Source organism: Pongo pygmaeus, chromosome 18 (genome assembly GCF_028885625.2).
Source record: "Pongo pygmaeus isolate AG05252 chromosome 18, NHGRI_mPonPyg2-v2.0_pri, whole genome shotgun sequence".
Taxonomy (NCBI): domain Eukaryota; kingdom Metazoa; phylum Chordata; class Mammalia; order Primates; family Hominidae; genus Pongo; species Pongo pygmaeus.
The window spans coordinates 20,793,675-20,812,663 of NC_072391.2; the positions used below are offsets into that span (position 1 = coordinate 20,793,675).

General features: G+C 39.5%; 1 protein-coding gene across 5 annotated transcripts in view; it reads right to left on the minus strand.

Moving 5' to 3' along the window:
- Window positions 1-18,989, minus strand: part of SMG1 (SMG1 nonsense mediated mRNA decay associated PI3K related kinase) — a 114,801-nt gene that overhangs the window by 33,424 nt on the left and 62,388 nt on the right. For all 5 annotated transcript variants that reach the window (XM_054452962.2, XM_054452961.2, XM_054452964.2 and 2 more), the window contains 14 exons: window positions 16,307-16,416; window positions 15,187-15,334; window positions 14,663-14,822; window positions 13,810-13,930; window positions 10,299-10,547; window positions 9,238-9,522; window positions 7,973-8,117; window positions 7,722-7,860; window positions 5,904-6,134; window positions 5,617-5,794; window positions 4,887-5,048; window positions 3,494-3,711; window positions 3,131-3,285; window positions 1,117-1,339 (listed from right to left, as the gene is read on the minus strand). In XM_054452962.2, coding sequence (XP_054308937.1) covers window positions 1,117-1,339; window positions 3,131-3,285; window positions 3,494-3,711; window positions 4,887-5,048; window positions 5,617-5,794; window positions 5,904-6,134; window positions 7,722-7,860; window positions 7,973-8,117; window positions 9,238-9,522; window positions 10,299-10,547; window positions 13,810-13,930; window positions 14,663-14,822; window positions 15,187-15,334; window positions 16,307-16,416 — 2,524 coding nt within the window. The remainder of the gene's footprint in view (window positions 1-1,116; window positions 1,340-3,130; window positions 3,286-3,493; window positions 3,712-4,886; window positions 5,049-5,616; window positions 5,795-5,903; window positions 6,135-7,721; window positions 7,861-7,972; window positions 8,118-9,237; window positions 9,523-10,298; window positions 10,548-13,809; window positions 13,931-14,662; window positions 14,823-15,186; window positions 15,335-16,306; window positions 16,417-18,989) is intronic.

The following is an 18,989-nucleotide window of genomic DNA, read 5'->3' on the forward strand; positions in this document are numbered from 1 at the left end:
CATCTCAAACAAAAAAAACAAACAAAAAAAACAACAACACCCTCCCCCTCCACCCACCCACCTACACACACACACACACACACACACACACACACACACACACACACACACACACACACACACACACACACACACACACACACACACACACACACACACACACACACACACACACACACACACACACACACACTCCATCTCAAAAAAAAAAAACCAACCAAACAAAAAAACAACAACACCCCCCCGCCCACCTACACACACATACACACACAGAAACTCGAGTTTTGGCAAGAACACATAATAAACTTCATCCTTCATGTTAGTTTTCTTTCTTGTACTTCTAGCTATTTGCTCTGAATTTAGCACCTTGCATTTGCTAAAGTTGGCTGTACTTTTTGTTTCTACATGTATCTTTTAATAGCTTTCTCACTGCTCAAATTCAGTAAGGAAATCAGTTAGGAGCAATAAAGGTAAGAGACAGAGAAAAGAGGGAGGGAGAAGGAAAAGCTGGAGCCACAAAGTAATAAGCTCCCCCAACTAATGGTGTTATTTGCTATTAAAGATAAAGACCTAAGAGAATACAGAATTAAGAAAACCAAAATATAAAAGATAAGGATTCTCAAACATGTGACTACACTAATCATCCCACGCAGCATACGTGGAATTGATTCCAGAACTACTTGTAAAACTTTATGTTGTTTTAAGCGACTATTTTATCTGTTAGAAATACTGAATGCTCTCCTCATGAAAAACTACATAGACACAAAGTTAAATTTCTTATCTTTAATGAGGTAAATAAAGCAGGCAACCAATATTTAGCTCAGGGTCACAGCCCCTTCCTTGGCTAATTTCTTCATCTGTTGTTCACTGGTGTGAGCCTTCCATACATGAAAGATTGGGTACCTTTGCCATCCATCCCCCTTTGTCCACTGATTTCCAAATTCTTAAACAGAAACACTTTTTTCTATATTCCTTATAAGCAACTGGCCACAGGCTGCCTTCTACAGGCTTACAAAATCTCTTACATTCCAAGTAAGGAGTCCACTTATTTAAATTTCGTATCTCATAGGAACTGTGATGTGCCATTTCAGTAGCATGCTTGGGATTATTCTGTACCTCTTTAAATGGAATCCAGCTGCTCCCAGGCTTTGCAGGGTTCGATGGAGTCTTCAGTTTTTCTAGGGCATTTTCAATGGCATCACCATAGTTATCCTGAAACCATTTTTCATGAGGTGTTTCTGCAGGAGCCGCTGTGATACTCCTCACATGCTCCAAAGCAAATACGATGGGCTTCATCAAAGCTGTGTGCTTCTCCCGCATGATTGCAATTTTCTCTTCTCTGACCAAGAAGACATTTTTATTCAAAAACTTAAATGTGTACATTAAAGTTTTACACAAACATGAAACAATTTAAATATATCAACTGTTAAGCAAACAGTACCAAGGAATAAGTCTAAATAAAGCAATAACATATTCACAAAGTAAATTACTAACAAAGAATTTTTGTTTTTTTTATTTTTTGGAGACGGAGTTTTGCTCTGTCGCCAGGCTGGAGTGGAGTGGTACAATCTTGGCTCACTGCAACCTCCACCTCCCAGGTTCAAGCAATTCCTCTGCCTCAGCCTCCTGAGTAGCTGGGACTACACACGCGCGCCACCACGCCCAGCTAATTTTTTGTATTTTAGTAGAGATGGGGTTTCACCATGTTGGCCAGGATGGTCTCGATCTCCTGACCTCATGATCCGCCCACCTCAGCCTCCCAAAGTGCCGGAATTACAGGCATGAGTCACCGCACCCAGCCAAGAATGTTTTGTTTTTTAAAAAAATGCAGCTCATAAAAGAGGCAGCTCCTCTTTTCAATGAATTAAATGATGCAGGGAAAATGTGATATCAACATGCAAAATAATGAAGCAATAACTCAAAATGGATCAAAGACCTAAACTTAAAAGCTAAAACTACAAAACTCTTAGAAGAAAACATAAGGGAAGGGTTTCATGACACCAGAGTTGGCAATGATTCCTTGGATATGGCACCAAAAGCACAGACAAATTAAATTGAGCTACATCAAAATTAAAACTTCTGTAAATCAAAAAATACTATACACTATGGAGAGAATGAAAAGACAACCCACAGAATGGCAGTAAATATTTGCAAATCATGTATCTGATAAGGGTTAGTACCCTGAATACTAATAGAGAACTCCTACAATTCAACAATAAAAAAACAAAAAACCCAATTAAAAAATGGGCAAAGGACTTGGTAATGACATTTCTCCAAAGATAGGCAAATGGCCAATAAACACATGAAAGGATGCTCAACATCACTAGTCATTAGGAAAATGCAAATCAAAACCACAGTGAGATACCACTTCGCATCCATCACAACAGCTATTGTCAAAAAAAGAAAAGAAAAGAAGTGTTGCCAAGGAATAGGAACCCTCTTGCATGGCTAGGAGGATTGTAAAATGGTGCAGCCACTGTGGAAAAGTTTGTTGGCTCCTCAGTAAGTCAGACGTAGAACTGCCATACGATTCAGCAAATCCACTGGATCATCCACAAAATATACATGAAATTCACAAAAAATAATAGAAAGCACAGACTCAAACAGATACTCGTCCACCAATGTTCACAGCAGCATTGTTCATAGAGCTAAAATGTAGAAGCAACCCAGCTGTCCATACACGGATGGACAAAACGTGGTATAATCATACAATATTATTCAGCGTTAAAAAAATGAAATTCTATCACATGTTACAACATAATAAACCTTCAGGCCATTATTCTAAGTATAAAAAGCCAAACACAAAAAGATGGATACTTTATGTTTCTACTTCTATGAGGTAGCTAAAATAGGCAAATTCATAGAGATGGGAAGTAGAATAGAGGTGGCCAGGAACTGAGGTGAGGGGGAAATGAAGAGATAATCTTTAATGAGTACAGAGCTTCTTCTGCTTAAGATAATGAATAAGTTCTGGAAATGGACCGTGGTGATGGTTGTACAATATTGTGAATGTATTTAATGCCACTGAATTGTACACTTAAAAATGATTAAAATAGTAAATTTTATGTTATTTATACTTTCACACAAAGAGGCAGCTTCACCGTCTCAGGACAAGTGTATGGAAGCATACTTGCGTAAGGTGTTGTTGTTCTGGACTCTCTTCACCTCATCTTCGAGCTGCTGAATTCGTCTCAGGACATACATGTGTTGTTGCAGCAAAACTCCCAGCCAGAGCTCATCCCAGAGCACAGTGACCCTGCGCAGCTCAGCCACGAGCATCTGAACCTGCATACACAGCACACCCAAATAGCTCATCTACAAGCCTATGCACAGCACAGCTCTTCAAACACTGGACTTTGTAAGTTAAGTGTGTGCAATTTGTGCTCATTATACAATTGGAGAACGCTGACTAGTGATTGTCAATACAGATTGGCAAAAGCAATTTTTATTATTCTATAAAAAATTCTTCTACAACATGTGAGTTTCTTTGTACCTGTAACACCATGGTGGGGTTTGCAGAGGACAGCTTATCTACAATTTTGCTGTAACAATCCTGCATCATGGCTTGGTCTTCATTTAATCCACTTTTAGGTTCATCCTTATTGCTATCCTGAGATGCAGGAGGACTTCCTCCCTCACATTCAGAAACCAGCAATTCTTCTCCTTGAATATTGCCAAGTAAAGTTGGAATTGCAGTGGAAAATTTATTTCCTGTAATGAAATAGGAGAACAAGGAATATTTTCAACATTTCTCCCATGTGCATATGCTGAGTTAGGGAAAACACTGATAATCTATTTGACTCAAGAGCAGTCATTGAACTCATTTGCCTTCCAGGGATAGAACTGATTAAAGATTGTGGATATTCTGCCTTTTTATAGGTTGAGCTTTCATATTTATTAATATTATAAGCTAATGGAAGATACAAAAGAGAAAGATAATAAGTGTTTAACAAATAATGTATTCTTCAAGCCAGAGTTCAAAAATTAGTATAATCCTTTTTTTTTTTTTTTTGGAAACAGGGTCTAGCTCTGTTGCCCAGGTTGGAGTACAGTGGCACAATCTCGGTTCACTGCAACCTGTCTCCTGGGTTCAAGTGATTCTTGTGCCTCAGCCTCGTGAATAGCTGGGACTATAGGTGTGTGCTACCATACCCAGCTAATTTTTTTATTTTTTTAATAGAAACAGGGTTTCACCATGTTGTCCAGGCTGGTCTCAAACTCCTGGCCTCAAGTGATCCACCCTCCTCGGCCTCCCAAAGTGCTGGTATTACAGGTGTGAGCCACTGCACCTGGCCAAAATTTGGTATAATTCTTATCTACCAGTAACAGCTCAGTGAGCCTGGCAGAGTTACTCCATTTCTCCATGTCTTGGTGGATTACTGTCAAGGCTACAGATAATGTGTAAAGCACATGTCCTGGTGCCAGATACACAGTAGTTACTCCCTCGATAAATGCTAATTATTACTATTAAAAAACGTACAGCCGGGCACGGTGGCTCATACCTGTAATCCTATCACTTTGGGAGGCCGAGGCAAGTGGATCACGAAATCAGGAGTCCAAGACCAGCCTGGCCAAGATGGTGAAACCCCGACTCTACTAAAAGTACAAAAATTAGCCGGGCATGGTGGCACACGCATGTAATCCCAGCTACTCAGGAAGCTGAGGCAGAGAGCTGCTTAAACCTGGGAGGCGGAGACTGCAGTGAGCTGAGATGGCGCCACTGCACTCCAGCCTGGGTGACAGATTGAGACTCCATCTCAAAAAAAAAAAAAAAAACCTACAAAACTCTAACAACTCTGGAACACAAAGCTTAAAAACTTTGACCTAACTAAAATTACTGGCACAGTCACTTATACTTAAAGTAGCAATATTTGAATATTCCATACCTGAAGCCTGGGATTCACTACTAAGCGATATGGTACCCACTATTGCAGGATACAATATGAGATGTGGGGAATCTTGAGCCACGCGGCAGAGAAGGTTACAAATACTTTGGCGCACATACACTTCAGGGTGGTTTAAGCGTGAGAAAAGTTGTGGAATAATTCCTTCAGGACAAGAAGAGAGAAAGACACTTTAAAGTTATTTAAAACTATGAAGAAACTATCAGCATCGTAGATCAAACAGATAAAACCTGATGTGTGTCGGCATTAGTACGAATTTTAAGAGTTCAAACTTCTCCCTGTGATAATAAAGAACCATATACAATAGTTCTTGATTCGCAAGTCTGGTTAAGGTTGGTTTAGATACAGAGCTGTAATCAAAGTTCAGGGCAGCCCAAAAATGTTAGAGAAATGTATCTTCTGTGAATGCCTACAAACAAGGCAGACACAGACAATTTTTACAGAGGGTATATAAAACCTTTTGAAAATTTTTCACCACCCTCTCCAAAACTCATTTTGTATATAAAAAGCTCCTGCCTTTCAGCTTCCCATTTCTTGGAAAGGTGGGAGGAAAAGTCCTAGTGATGTAACAAGCAGTGCAGGGTGTCCTAGGAAGTTAATCTGGCTGTTCTTTTTACACATTCAAATAATAAACATAAGGAAACCACTTTTTGAAATTTTATATATCCTAGTGAGAAACTATTTTTCCTGAAACATTTTATGCAGGTCTCACCTCTCCACGGTGCAGTGGGTGTTGTCTCCAAGCCGTGCTCCAGATACTGCCGAAGCTCACCAGCGTGCTTCACAAGCAACCGCAGCAGGCGCAATGTGGCCATCACGATCATGTCATCAGTGCTCTGTTCCACTCTGTGACTTAAATGCAGCCTAGGGTCATCCTCATCTAAAGGAATCTAAGAGTGAAAGATGAGGGGAATAAGTAAGACAATAACTCAGAACACTACTTTTGTTTAGTAAGAAAAAGTTTCCAAATAAATTTTCTTAGAACACTGTGCTACATACTTGACCAGCGTTGAGTTTAAGGAAAGTAAAGTATGCACTGCAAGAGAGTTTGTACAGGCTGAATATTCTATCTACAACTTTCCTCCACACTTTAATAACTCCTTCAGTTGCACTTTCATCAAGTTCTGAAAGCCATGGGCAGCTTGATATCAACTGACGCCAGATAACATCAACCATGTCATCTTCTTCGTTATCTTCACTCTCTGTTATCTGAAGCGTTATATCTTCATCCTGAAGAAAAATTGTGCACAAAATGCTATTTTAAATACAAACTGAAAAGGGAAAAAGGTATGTAATTTGACTATCATAAAAAATTCTTCTCATATATAAAAGATAAAATTATCCCACATGTAATGTTACACACAGTAAGTCAATGTCAGTATGCTTCTCTTTATGATATATTTACTAATATGAAGCCAGTGAAGAAGAATATAAGCATTTAGCAAAGACTAGACTTTTCTGGGGTTTCGTTGTACTTTAAATGCTTCCAAGTTACAATACAGTATTCTGCCTGCAGAAATTTTTTTTTTCCTTGTGACAAAGTCTCACTCTGTCACCCAGGCTGGAGTGCAATGGCACAATCATGGCTCACTGCAACCTCTCTGCCTCCCAGGTTCAAGCGATTCTCATGCCTCAGCCTCCTAAGTAGCCGAGATTACAGGTGCCCACTACCACGCCCTCCTGTTTTTTTGTGTTTTTAGTAGAGACAGGGTTTCACCATGTTGGCCAGGCTTGTCTCAAACTCCTGACCTCAGGTGATCCGCCTGCCTCGGCCTCTCAAAGTGCTGGAATTACAGGTGTGAGCCACCGCACCCAGCCTATGCCTGCAAAAAAATAAGCACAATCTGCTCAAAAGTTTGAAGCTGAATGTACACAGAATACATATACTAAACCTCATTCTCTTCACAGTATTGTTTATGTATCAGACACCAGCTAGGGAGAGACTTAGATACGCTGCTGTTTACAGCAAGAACTGATCAATATAGCTTAGCTTGGCAAATAAAATCCATGCCTTTGAGGACTGCAACTAAATAATATATTGCTTTGGCATTCTAGAATTGACGGAACTCTGAGGGGAGAGAGTGTGAATTATACAGATCATCTAGTCCATTTTCAACACTGGCTGCACATTAGCATCACCTAGTAAGTTTAAATACACACACACACACACACCCCTCATTCAGAATATCTGGGAGTGAGTTTCGTGCACTGGCATATTTTAAAAGCTCACAACCAAGGATTAAGAACTTACAATTTCTGATAAAAGTAATTAAAAAATAAATTTAATTTACCTAAAATGAACTTCACTTATTAACTTTTTTTCTTTTGAGACAGTCTCACTCTGTCACCCAGGCTGGAGTGCAGTAGTGTGATCTCACTGCAACATTCAAGTGGTTCTCCTGCCTCAGCCTCCCGAGTAGCTGGCATTACAGGCATGCACCACCACACCCTGCTAATTTTTGTATTTTTAGTAGAGATGGGGTTTCGCCATGTTGGCCAGGCTGGTCTCGAACTCCTGACCTCAAGTGATCCACCCACCTCAGCCTCCCAAAGTGCTGAGATTACAGGTGTGAGCCACCGTACCAGGCCAACTTCGCCTATTTTTAACAGGACTCTAAGGAAATGCCTTATTTTCTCAAAAGAAGTATATTCTTCTTAGAAAAATATAACTCATTTTCATCTTAAAATGCAGAAGTTTTTATTTACAACAACAATTGGTAAGCCCCATTCAATATTTTATCAAATATATATGATCAATTTTCTCAAAATCAATGATTTGGAGTAGCAGTCTTGCCCCAAGCACCACGTTTTCCTTGCCTGAATCCCCGCTGGCCGACACACAGCCTGTCCAAGAATACCATATATTCTCTCTTTCTCTTCCTCAGTTATAGTGTCTGGAAGCAGATTCTGAACTTCAGATTTTTCTCTAGGCAGCAGACGAACACCTTCTCCCTGACTATAAAAATAAACAAGTCATCAGTATTTCAGCTACCCAAACTTTACTATATCAGCAGACATTTAAATATCTATTTATGCAATGCATAAATAAACTACACATTTAAACATACCTGGCATTGTCAACCACCTTTCTGCCCCACCTATAAGCCCAGCTGGCCAATGCTGCCCAAGATTTGGCTACTTCAGGTGCCTGTACTGAAGACAGGTGATACAACTGTCCCAAAATGAAGTCAGGTTCTCCAACTCCAATATGCACTGCCAAAATGGACAAAAAAATAATTATAATAAAAGAACTCAACAATGTTACATTCATAAATTTCTAATGACATTCCCATTAGCATTTTAGGTTTTTATCTGCAAGCAATCAAAAGTTCCATAATATTACTGTACATAACTTGATAAGGCACAAATATGAATTATGTTCTCTAAAAGGGTGGTATGTTGAAATGAATTCATTAGCTTCCCAAGTAAGATTATATTATCTCCTGTGGAAGACATCAATGTCTTTCATGACACTGAACATTGTAAACAGTCAGGTGTCAGCTGTGCTGTAGAATGTCTTGCATTATGAATCTGACTGGCTATTTCCTCATGATCAGATTCACTTTAATCATTCTGGCAAAAATAATAAATAGGTGATGAGTATACTGTTTCATTCATACAGACTCATGAGGCAAACATCTTTATTCCCTTGTTAGAGGTGAAGACACTGCCTGCTATAGTGCATCTGCCAAGATGAAGATTTATAATGACCACAAGATATATCCTTTATGAATATCAAGACTCTATCAAAATTATTAACACCAATGTAAGTAATTAAACTCTTAGGCTTCAGAACAACAAAATTAAGGTATATTCTCATGTTTCAGCAAAGAAAATCATCTCCCAAATTTTCTCTCAAATTTTAAAAACAGGGGAATTATGCCTTCCACAACAGGCACTCAAACATGGACAGAATCAACTACCCTATCTGTAAGGTATCTTTCTGTTACTAGCACTAGCATCAGAATGGGAAACTTGAATCTTTATATAGTTTCTGTGTTCCACCAATCAATAGGAACACAGGTAACTATTTTAAATCTTTGTTGCTCCTTCTATTGTGAGGTGAAATTTTTTGATATGAGGGGCAGGATCTTATTGCCAGCAAAAACATCTAAGTCCATAAAAGCAAATACCTGGGGGCAGAGTTCAGTGACTTCCAAAATGGCATTCGATCCTAAATATGTTTTGGTTATTTCCCGACAATAAAATAAACTCGATTTCCACAGATATACTTTTTATGGAAAATTATAGCCAGCATAACATTATAAACTTTAAAACAGAAAAAAATATAGCTTCTAAAATTAATATTCTAAAGCTAATAAAGCAACTCTACCTGTAGATTCACTCTCGATCCGAGGATACTCTTCTTCCATCGTATTAATAGATGGCAGTTCTATTAGAGTGAGTATGTTTTTAGACAAAGTAGAAAGACCTGTGAAGTTCTGTTGGTGCTGAGCTCTGTAAACCTGTTTCAGCTGTCCTGAAATCTCTTTCCATTCTGCCTGGATCCATTTAGCCAGTGTCAGAATTGACTTAGCAACTGCATATTCAGCTTTCGCAGACTTGCAGAAAGATATGGCACAAGAACTCAACATTTCCATTGCATGCGTTGACTGGCCTACAGAAAACCACAAAGTCAGAACTTAGAACATTTAAAAGCAAATGATGGAGGGAGGCACTTGGATTAGGAAACAAACATCAACATGGTGATGACACCACCATGTTGATGGTTTCAAAGTCCTGTGCTCAAGCAATCCTACTGTCTTAGCCTCCCAAAGTGCTGAGATTGCAGGCATGAGCCACTATGCCCAGCTGAAATACTAAACTTTTTTTTTTTTTTTTGAGACAGGGTTTCACTCTGTCACCCAGGCTGGAGTGCAGTAGCACAATCAGGGCTCACTGTAGCCTCAACTTCCCAGGCTCAAGCAATTCTCCTGCCTCAGCCCCTCAAGGAGCCGGAACTACAGGCATGTTCCACCACACCCCCCTAATTTCTTTGAATTTCAGTATAGCTGAGGTTTCACCCTGTTGCCCAGGCTGGTGTCAAACTCCTAAGCTCAAACAATCCTCCCATCTTGGCCTCCCAAAGTGCTCAGATTGCAGGCATGAGCACCTGGCCCAAAATAATAAAGTTAAAAAAACATGTAAATTCAGTCATCAATGATCTCCGGAAATACTTCTTACTTTAATACCTTGCAACAAAATTCTTTTAAAAGCACAGAATTATAAAGGTAAGTCAGTAATAAGCAACTTATTATTCAGGATGCAAATGTTCTGCAACAGCTGGAAATGATCAACTTTGCTATTACTACCTTATACCATACATACAACAGTAATATTCATATACATGATTTTTATTATACTCATGTATTAACCATAATTAATTTTACTAACCTGCTGTATATAGCAATTTGGTTTTTTCAATATCAAGTTCAGGCCCCCATTTTTCATCCACTTGACCTTGGGTTGATAGTTTTTTAAAATGTTGGACTAAATCCTGCGCAGTGGTGGTCTTTCCCAGCTGAACTTCACTGCACTGTGCCAGCAGTCTTGTTGCAAGGGACACATTCCCTCGTTTTCTAGCAAATTTTGCTGCTGTTAGACCTAATTCCATGAGATGGCTTCTAATTGGGACTGTTTGTTCTGAAGAGAGGAAAACGTTTTATTAGTCCCTAATTTGTCTAAACCAGATTGCATGGAAACATGGCCAAAAAATTATTCCCCAACTATCCCTCTTCTGCACCACCTCCTGAAACAAAGATAACTCATCCTCAAATCCCTAGCAGCTACCACAGTGAGATACAATGAACAGGTTTTACTAAATTAAATGTATACAATGAAGTAAAGTCAAGTCATTCATTTCAATAAATTTCTTTTTAGTTTCTGAATCTTTGGCAAAAAGCCTAGGCCAACGGGTAGGGAAAGCAAGGAAGCAGGGAAGGCTAAACCACCCCCCTGCACTTCTTCTGTAAGTACTCTCTGCCCTTCAACCATTCTCCTGGTTTTCTTCCTACGTTGCTGAAGAATCCTCAGCCTCTTTCTCTTCCATCACTCATCCATTAAACACCGGTGCTCCTTGGACTCAGTCCTAGGCTCTCTACTTTTCCCACTGCATACTCTCCCTGGACATCATAATCTTTTCCTGTGTCTTCAATTACCACAGAAATGCTGACAACCGCTGAATCTTCACCCAGACCTGATCTGAATCCCACCTGCCAACTGGTCATCTACACTCTATTTATTTCAAGAGTGCTTCCACTAATGTCAGTCATGCCAAATGGAGTTCATTTTCCACCACCCTCCAAATCTTTTACTCCCTTTTTCCATTTTCCCCTTCTCAAGGAAGGGCACAGGATCAGCCGGCTGCCTGTGAAAGTACTTGGCCACCATCACAGACTTTACTTTCAACCCTCATGGCCCATTTGCTTTTCTCTTTCCCTACTGCCACCCTAGTTACCCTCTTTAGCAGAGACTTCAGCATAACTTAGGTCCTTTTGCCCCCATTCTTATACTCTTCTAATCCATTTTCCAACTTGCAACTGAAGTGATATTACACAAAGGGTAAATCTGAACATTTCACTTCCCTGCTTAAAAGCCTCGGATGACTTCTCACTGCCATTCTGACAAATCCCAAACTCCTGAATTTGGCTTGTTACTGATGCCTTCCAGCATTCAATTCCAATCTCAATCTCATCCAGTGCTCCATCTCTTCCTACTCTCTTAGGTGAACTGAGTCATCTAAGAATCATTATTTTCTCTGGCCTGCACACGTTTTTTCTAACCAAGTCAGCCTGCCTTCTTCCTCATCTTTATCTTCCTTAACTCTCAGCTTAAATGTTACTTCCCCACAAGTCTTTTTCTGATTCCTAGGATTAAATCAGGTGCCCTCATTATTTGCTATTCCTTCTTGTGGGTTTGTTTTTTGAGACAGGGTGTCACTCTGTCACCCAGGCTGGAGTGCAGTGGCATGATCATAGCTCGCTGCAGCCTTCATTTCCCAGGCTCATGCTCTCTGCCCACCTCAGCCTCCTAAGCAGCTGGGACTACAGGCACATGCCACCACACCCAGGTGATTTTTTTTTTTTTTGAGATAGAGTCTCACTCTGTTGCCCAGGCTGGAGTGCAGTGGCGTGATCTTGGCTCAATGCAAGATCCTCCTCCCAGGTTCATGCCATTCTCCTGCCCAGCCTCCCGAGTAGCTGGGACTACAGGCGCCCGCCCCCACGTCCGGCTAATTTTTTTGTATTTTTAGTAGAAATGGGGTTTCACCGTGTTATCCAGGATGGTCTCAATCTCCTGACCTCGTGATCCACCCGCCTCAGCATCTCAAAGTGCTGGGATTACAGGCGTGAGCCACTGCGCCCGGCCCACACCCGGGTGATTTTTAAAATTCTTCTAGTAGAGACAGGGTCTCGCTCTGTCGGGTCACCATGTTTGATGTCAGTTTTCCCTGCCAGAATCTACAATCTCCTTGATCACCATTATATCCCAATGTAGAGCACAGTACCTGGTACAAAGCACATTTGATCAATACTTGCTGAATAAAGAAATAAAAATGAAGAGGCACTCCAGCCTGGGCAACAGAGTGAGATGGTCTCAAAAGAAAAAAAAAAGGACTGGAAAGGAGATGAGGGTACTTGTGAAGCCATATTATATGACACGCTCTGTGCTAGGACTTTTACATACCTTGTCTCATCTCTTCATCTCATATAATCCTTACAAGTATCTCAAAAGTGGGGAAATCCCCATATAACTGAAGAGGAAAGCAGTTCAGAAGTTCACTGATTTGCCCTAAGGTTCCTCAATTTGCAGACATCAGGCCAATGATCCAACCCCGGGTATGTTTGGCAGTGAAGGACCAGTTGAGTCACAGCTGCAAGTAACCACCCTACGGTGGTCCTGGCCGTTAGCTTACATTGACATTTAACACTCACATTTACTCAGTAACACCAGCTATCATGTTTTCCACTAAAACTCCACAGCATTCTGGCAACTTTTCTATTTTAGAGCAATAAAGTAAATTGTTAGCATCCCTTTGACATATAAATATTTATACAAATAGTAATTCTCTAGCCATTCATTTGGAGTATTTAAAACTCAACATTCATAGCACATTTTACGTGACAAAGAACTTATGTTCAGAACACAAAAATAAATCTTATGTCTTCATTAAAAATGGGTGAAGAATTTGAACAAACATTTGCAAACTAAAATACAAATGAAATACACTCAACATCATTAATCATCAAGAAAATGTAAATAAAATTGTGAGATAATCACTAATAATCACTACATATGCACCACAGTGATTAAAATTTTTTTAAGTTAAGCCATGTAACCCAACAAGGTGCATTCACTCAAGAGAAACACAAATATACGATCACTCAAAGACTTGCACATGAATGTTGAGAGTAGGTATATACTGAATAGCGCAATGTGAAAAAACCCCAAAATCTATCAAAGGATGAAGGGAGAAATAAACTGTGGTATATACATACAATAGAACACTACTCAATAATAAAACGGATTGTATTCCTGATACATGCAATATGGGTGAACCTTAAAAATATCATGCTGAGCAAGAGAAGCCAAACACAAGAGAGCATGTTGTTATGATTTCATGTACATGAAACTTTAGTAAAGACAAGTCTAATCCATAGTGACAGAAAGCAAATCAGTAACTGCTGACAGGGGCAAATGAGAAGATGATCCCAAGAGAACCTTCTGGGGTAAGACGGTGTTCTGTATCTCGATCGTATTGGTGGTCACACAAGTGAAGGCATGTTAGAACTCATCAAACCATACACTTAGAATGTGTAATATAAACCTCAATAAACCAAAATTTAAAAAAAAAAAAAAAACACCTTTAATTTTCTCTTACAAAAAAAAAAAAAAAAACACTTACCTTTAATTTTCTCCAACAACTGATTCTGGTACATAGTATACCTTAATGCCTGCATCCATGGCCTCACATCATGCTGTTTACATGAACGTAAAGCTTCACTGAAGAGTGGAATAAGACAGTCCTGCCAGAGAAAAACCAAAATTACTCAACGTAAAACAGGCTGTTGATATGTTTGCAGATATATAGCAAGTCGTAAGTCCAAGACTGCAATATAGTTTGGCTACTTCAGATTGATTGCAGTAGTTTTATCTATTACACTATACCCTTACATCATTTATCTTCTATTCATAAGAGGCAAGCACACAGTAAGAGAAAGTCTTTTGTTTTGAAGGGAAATCTTCCTCAGAATATTAAGTCTAATTTATCAATATACTTAATAAAGCACATTACAAAAAAAAAGTCACAGCACATTTACTATAAAGCAGACTGCAGAAAAACATTACAACTAATGATTTATAATGAAGTTCTCGAAGATCATCATTCATTCAGAAGCCCCCATCTCTGGTTGAACTTTACCCCATTTAGGATGAAGAGGAGAGATCTTTGTTTGCAGCAAATCTAAAATTTACGTAATCTGCCTAAAGGAACTGTCTTTACATATACCACCTCCCACCCCAAAAATAGAAGAAAAAAACTGAGCAATTTGCCATCCTTGAGATTATCTCAGGTTCTTCCATCTGCCCCATGTACTTCCCAAATGAAAGACTGCCTGAAAACATGTTAGATTTCTGCATTTACTAGCTTGCCCAACTACAAATCCTATTTCAAAAAACAAAAAATAAGGTCATGTTCTACAGTAATGACCATTAATAGTCATAAGAATGTGCTTGTAAAAATATACAGACATACAGACCTCTGTTGAAAGTCTGTTAGAAACTGTGTTCTCCAAAGCAAATGAGCAATACAGCTGCAAGGTACTTAGAACTGGCAAAGACTGTGAAACTGTTAAAGTAGAAAGTCTCAGAGGTCCAACAGCGATGCGGGACGTTTGCTTCAAGTACTTTACCACATTTCTGAAACAAAATATTTACTGTCAATTAATAAAAATTACAATTCATAACCACTCAAAGAATAAAGCAATTGATAAGATGCTATCAAACTGACATCCAAAGTTAGGGGGCAGTAAGAGGAGCAGCCCGCTCTATAATAAAATCATATTAGCAAGTCAAGATATTTGCTTTTGGGGATTTTTACATTTCAACCTCAGTTTATGTTGGCAAACAGCATTCATATATTATATGATTTCTACAACTAAAATGACACTATTAGCCCTAGTATTTAGTAATCTAGTAACTCTCCTTCCAGCCCTCTTCACCCCATGTATGTTTACCACATGATATACACAATGTACATTTACCTCCGTAAGAGTAAACTTACTCAGTTATAGACTGCCACTTCTGATCTTGTTCTATTGGGTTTAAAGCAGTTGCCAAACAAACAGAACTTCTTAACAACTGAACTTCAATGGATTTCTGAAGTTCCCTTGGATCTGGACTTAACATGTTAGGAAGCAGTTTTTTCATGTCTACAGAAGTTAAATAAAATGTCATTAAGTTAATGTGCTTTTATTATAAATTTTGATTTATGTTTGGCATTATTAAAAACTAATCACCAATGAACAGCTCCTTTAATATTTAAGGCAGTTAAACACTATAAGCATTACTGAGAGCTATATAAAAATCATACTTCATACAAAATCACTGTACCTCAGACCCCTAAAATGCAGTTGCCTTCAAAGGCTCAAAAATCAGTAAGTCGAGGCCAGGCGTGGTGGCTCACGCCTGTAATCCCAGCACTTCAGGAGGCCAAGGTGGGTGGATCACGAGGTCAGGAGTTCAAGACCAGCCTGGCCAAGATGGTGAAACCCCGTCTCTACTAAAAATACAAAAAATTAGCTGGGCACGGTGGCAGACACCTGTAATCCCAGCTACTCAGGAGGCTGAGGCAGGAGAATCGCTTGAACTCAGAGGGCGGAGGTTGCAGTGAGCTGAGATTGCAGCACTGCACTCCAGCCCAGGCAACAGAGTGAGACTCTGTCTCAACAAAAAAGAAAATCGGTAAGTCAATCTACTATTTAAGGGGACAAATCTAGACCTGCATTAGAAAATCTTGCTCAATCCAGAATACTCATTAAACTTTTTAATAACATTTTATAAAGTGTTCCATTTGTGATAAAGAACTTAATGAGCCACATCAAGATGAAAATCAAGAAAAATATTCAGCTGAAACACTACTTTCTCCTTTGTCAAACAAAATGGCTAGATAAATCTCAAAGTATTAAGGTGGCCACTTTTTTAATTTGACTTAATTTTAACTGCTTTTCATTTCCCAAATCAAACATAAATACGGCAGCCCTAAATTTGTTGCTTCACATGGGATTCTGCCCCCTCTACACAAAATGTAAAATAACTTCCAGATTTTCCAGTAAAATATACTAAGCCAAACATTTTGAGCAACTTGTCCACTAAAATAACTTTAAAACTATTTTCTCAAGTACCTATTTTTTCTTTTGATCCTCCAGCAAGTAGATTGATATTTTCTCCTGGTAACAATTCTAATTGCTCAGTACATTCAACAAATTTTCCAAACTCAAAGCTGCTTAATGATCTGTAATTAAAATATTGGTTAGCTTGTATTCCTACGCAGCCTGTGGAACCATTAAAAAAAACAAACAAACAAAAACAGAACAAATTCTAGGAAGACAGCAAAGTACACAGCATTTTTCTGACAAAATTCCTTCCACGAGGAATGCCATTATTTTGGTTTTTATGTTGAAGATGTGACTACCATTTAATTAGTACTCAAATTGGAGTGGCAAACCAGAAAGTCACAGCTACAGACTTTCAGTGGAGCTGACTCACCCCGTTTTCGTGTTTTCGTGTGTTGCAGCCTGTTCTCTTCAGAGCCTAACACACTGACAGTAGACCTCTGCAGGACAACTTTGACATGCAGTGCTCTCCAAGCTGCCAGTGAGCTCCCTGTACAGCCTCACTCCTCACCTACAGCATGAGCCCTTGCAGCTCTCCCAGCATCACAATCTTGTATCTCAGTCCTGGCTTCTTTCACTGCTGGCATCCCTCTGTCTCTCCCTTTTTCACCTACTTCTCTTTTTTCAAAGAATTCTTCTCTTTCATCTGCTTATATGAAAAATAATGACACCTCTGAAATTCTTTCCTGTAGTCCTGCAGCATCAACGCCAGGAAGACAGGCCTCATCCTCCCAGCTTCTATGCTGCTCCTTTCAGATCCCTCACCCTGTCCCCATTTTCATGACACGGGCTCTCCAGCCAGGAAGAAGACACTGGTTCTCACTCTCCCTCTTTTCCATCTTTGCCTGTCCCTCTCGCTGTGTAACTTCCCTTATAACTCAGCCTGAGGCCAGTGCTAGAAAGGCATATCACCTGACTTATTCTGTGCCTACCTATATCAGTGCAACCACCAGCTTCTCAGGGGGACCCTTGAGTACTGGGCACTGATGAACTGCTGCCAACACATTCATCATTTCTGCCATTAAAAGGTCCTAAGTCCTCTCCAGTGGCAGGTTCCCCAAGTCCCCACTATGCTCTGTAATGCCCTATGCTTTTGGCTAATGACTCAGTCCTCAGAAAAAAAACAAAAAAACACAGGCTTTAATTTCCTCTACCCCTACCCCCAATCCACCATACACTGACGAAATTCTGTCTATACCAACTTTGACTGCTTTCCTTGAGGCACAGAAAAGGTGAGGGCCAGTTAATCTATCAATGTTCTTTCTCCTGTTTCTTCAACCTCTGCTTTCTAGTGGCTCCTTCCCCTTGGCCAAAAGAACATAATCTCTCCAACATTTAAAATAAACATCTCATATTTCCCTCCAGCAACAGCTTCCTATCCTCGACTTCAAGAAAAACTCACTGACCAAATAACTTGCCTCAAGCTTTTCATTTTCAAATGTTTCTACCACTCAATAGTATTCAATCTAGCTTCTTCTGTCTCTCTACAAAACTCTTTTTCCTTATAATCCCTAGAGCAACTGACAAGGCTGACTACTCTCATCTGGATGTCCTATATCTAGGACGCTTCCCTTCTCAATGTCCCTGTATTTTTTTGAATGGCTTCCTCTTCTATCCTTTCACAAAAATGCTAAACTAGGATTCTGACCCAGGCCTGCCTTCCTCTTCACTCCAGAGGCTTCTCTCTGGTTTGGTTGCTTACAAAGGCTCTAGAGTATAGAGACTGAAAAGGAAAGAGGGCCTTTTCTGTGTACTAATGATCTGCAAATCTCTCAAGCTTAGACTTTCTCCTTAGTTCCAAATCCAATTCTTAACAGCTTACCCAACAATCTCATCTGCACATTTCAATAGAAACCTTAAAACATGGCTTGTTCTCTGTGTGCTCCTACTCCAGTTAATAGCATTGTTTCTCTTCCCTCTACCATTGCCCCCACAAATTAATGATCTCCATGCTTCCATACTTGCCCCCCACCTCCAGTCTCTTCACCATAGCAGAATGAACCACCAAGTCAGATCACAACACATCTCTGTTCAAATCCCACCTGAAATTTTCAATCTTACTAGAATAACAGCCAAAGTTCTTTTCTCAGTTCCCAGCTACTTCTCTGCCCTTATATCCTACTGTTTAAGGTGCTCCTAAACACACAGACCTCCCAGCTATTTCCAGAATACTCCAAGCCCATCATTCTCACATCAGGTCTAGGCCCAAAGGGCATCTTGATGGGCATGCCTTGACCTTGTCTTCCCTCCCAAGAAGTTCAGCTTTACCTAACTGCTTTCCTTATGGCACAGAAAAGGTGAGTGAGGTCCAATTAATCCTTCTATCAATATTCTTTATCTAATCTTTGCTTTAAAAGGTTGGAATTTGTGTCTGTTTTATGTGCTGCCTGGGTCATAGTACATGCTCAGTGAAGCAATTACACATTAACCCATTTAGCAGTAGAAGGCAAGGGTATCAGACAAAGTCTAATCACCTTTATCTTCCCAGCCAAGTGTCTGCAACAGAGTGAGTGCTCAGTTTTGAATTACAGAATTAATAAAAGCACAGAGGAATGAGAAGAAAGTTTAATTTACAGATGTTCACAAACTCTGTCCTCATTAGAAGAAATGTTTTTGATATATTCAGACCTCATTTAGAAACTAAGCCATCAAATGTGATTCTTTCTAAAGCAGCACAAATTTTTCTTTATAT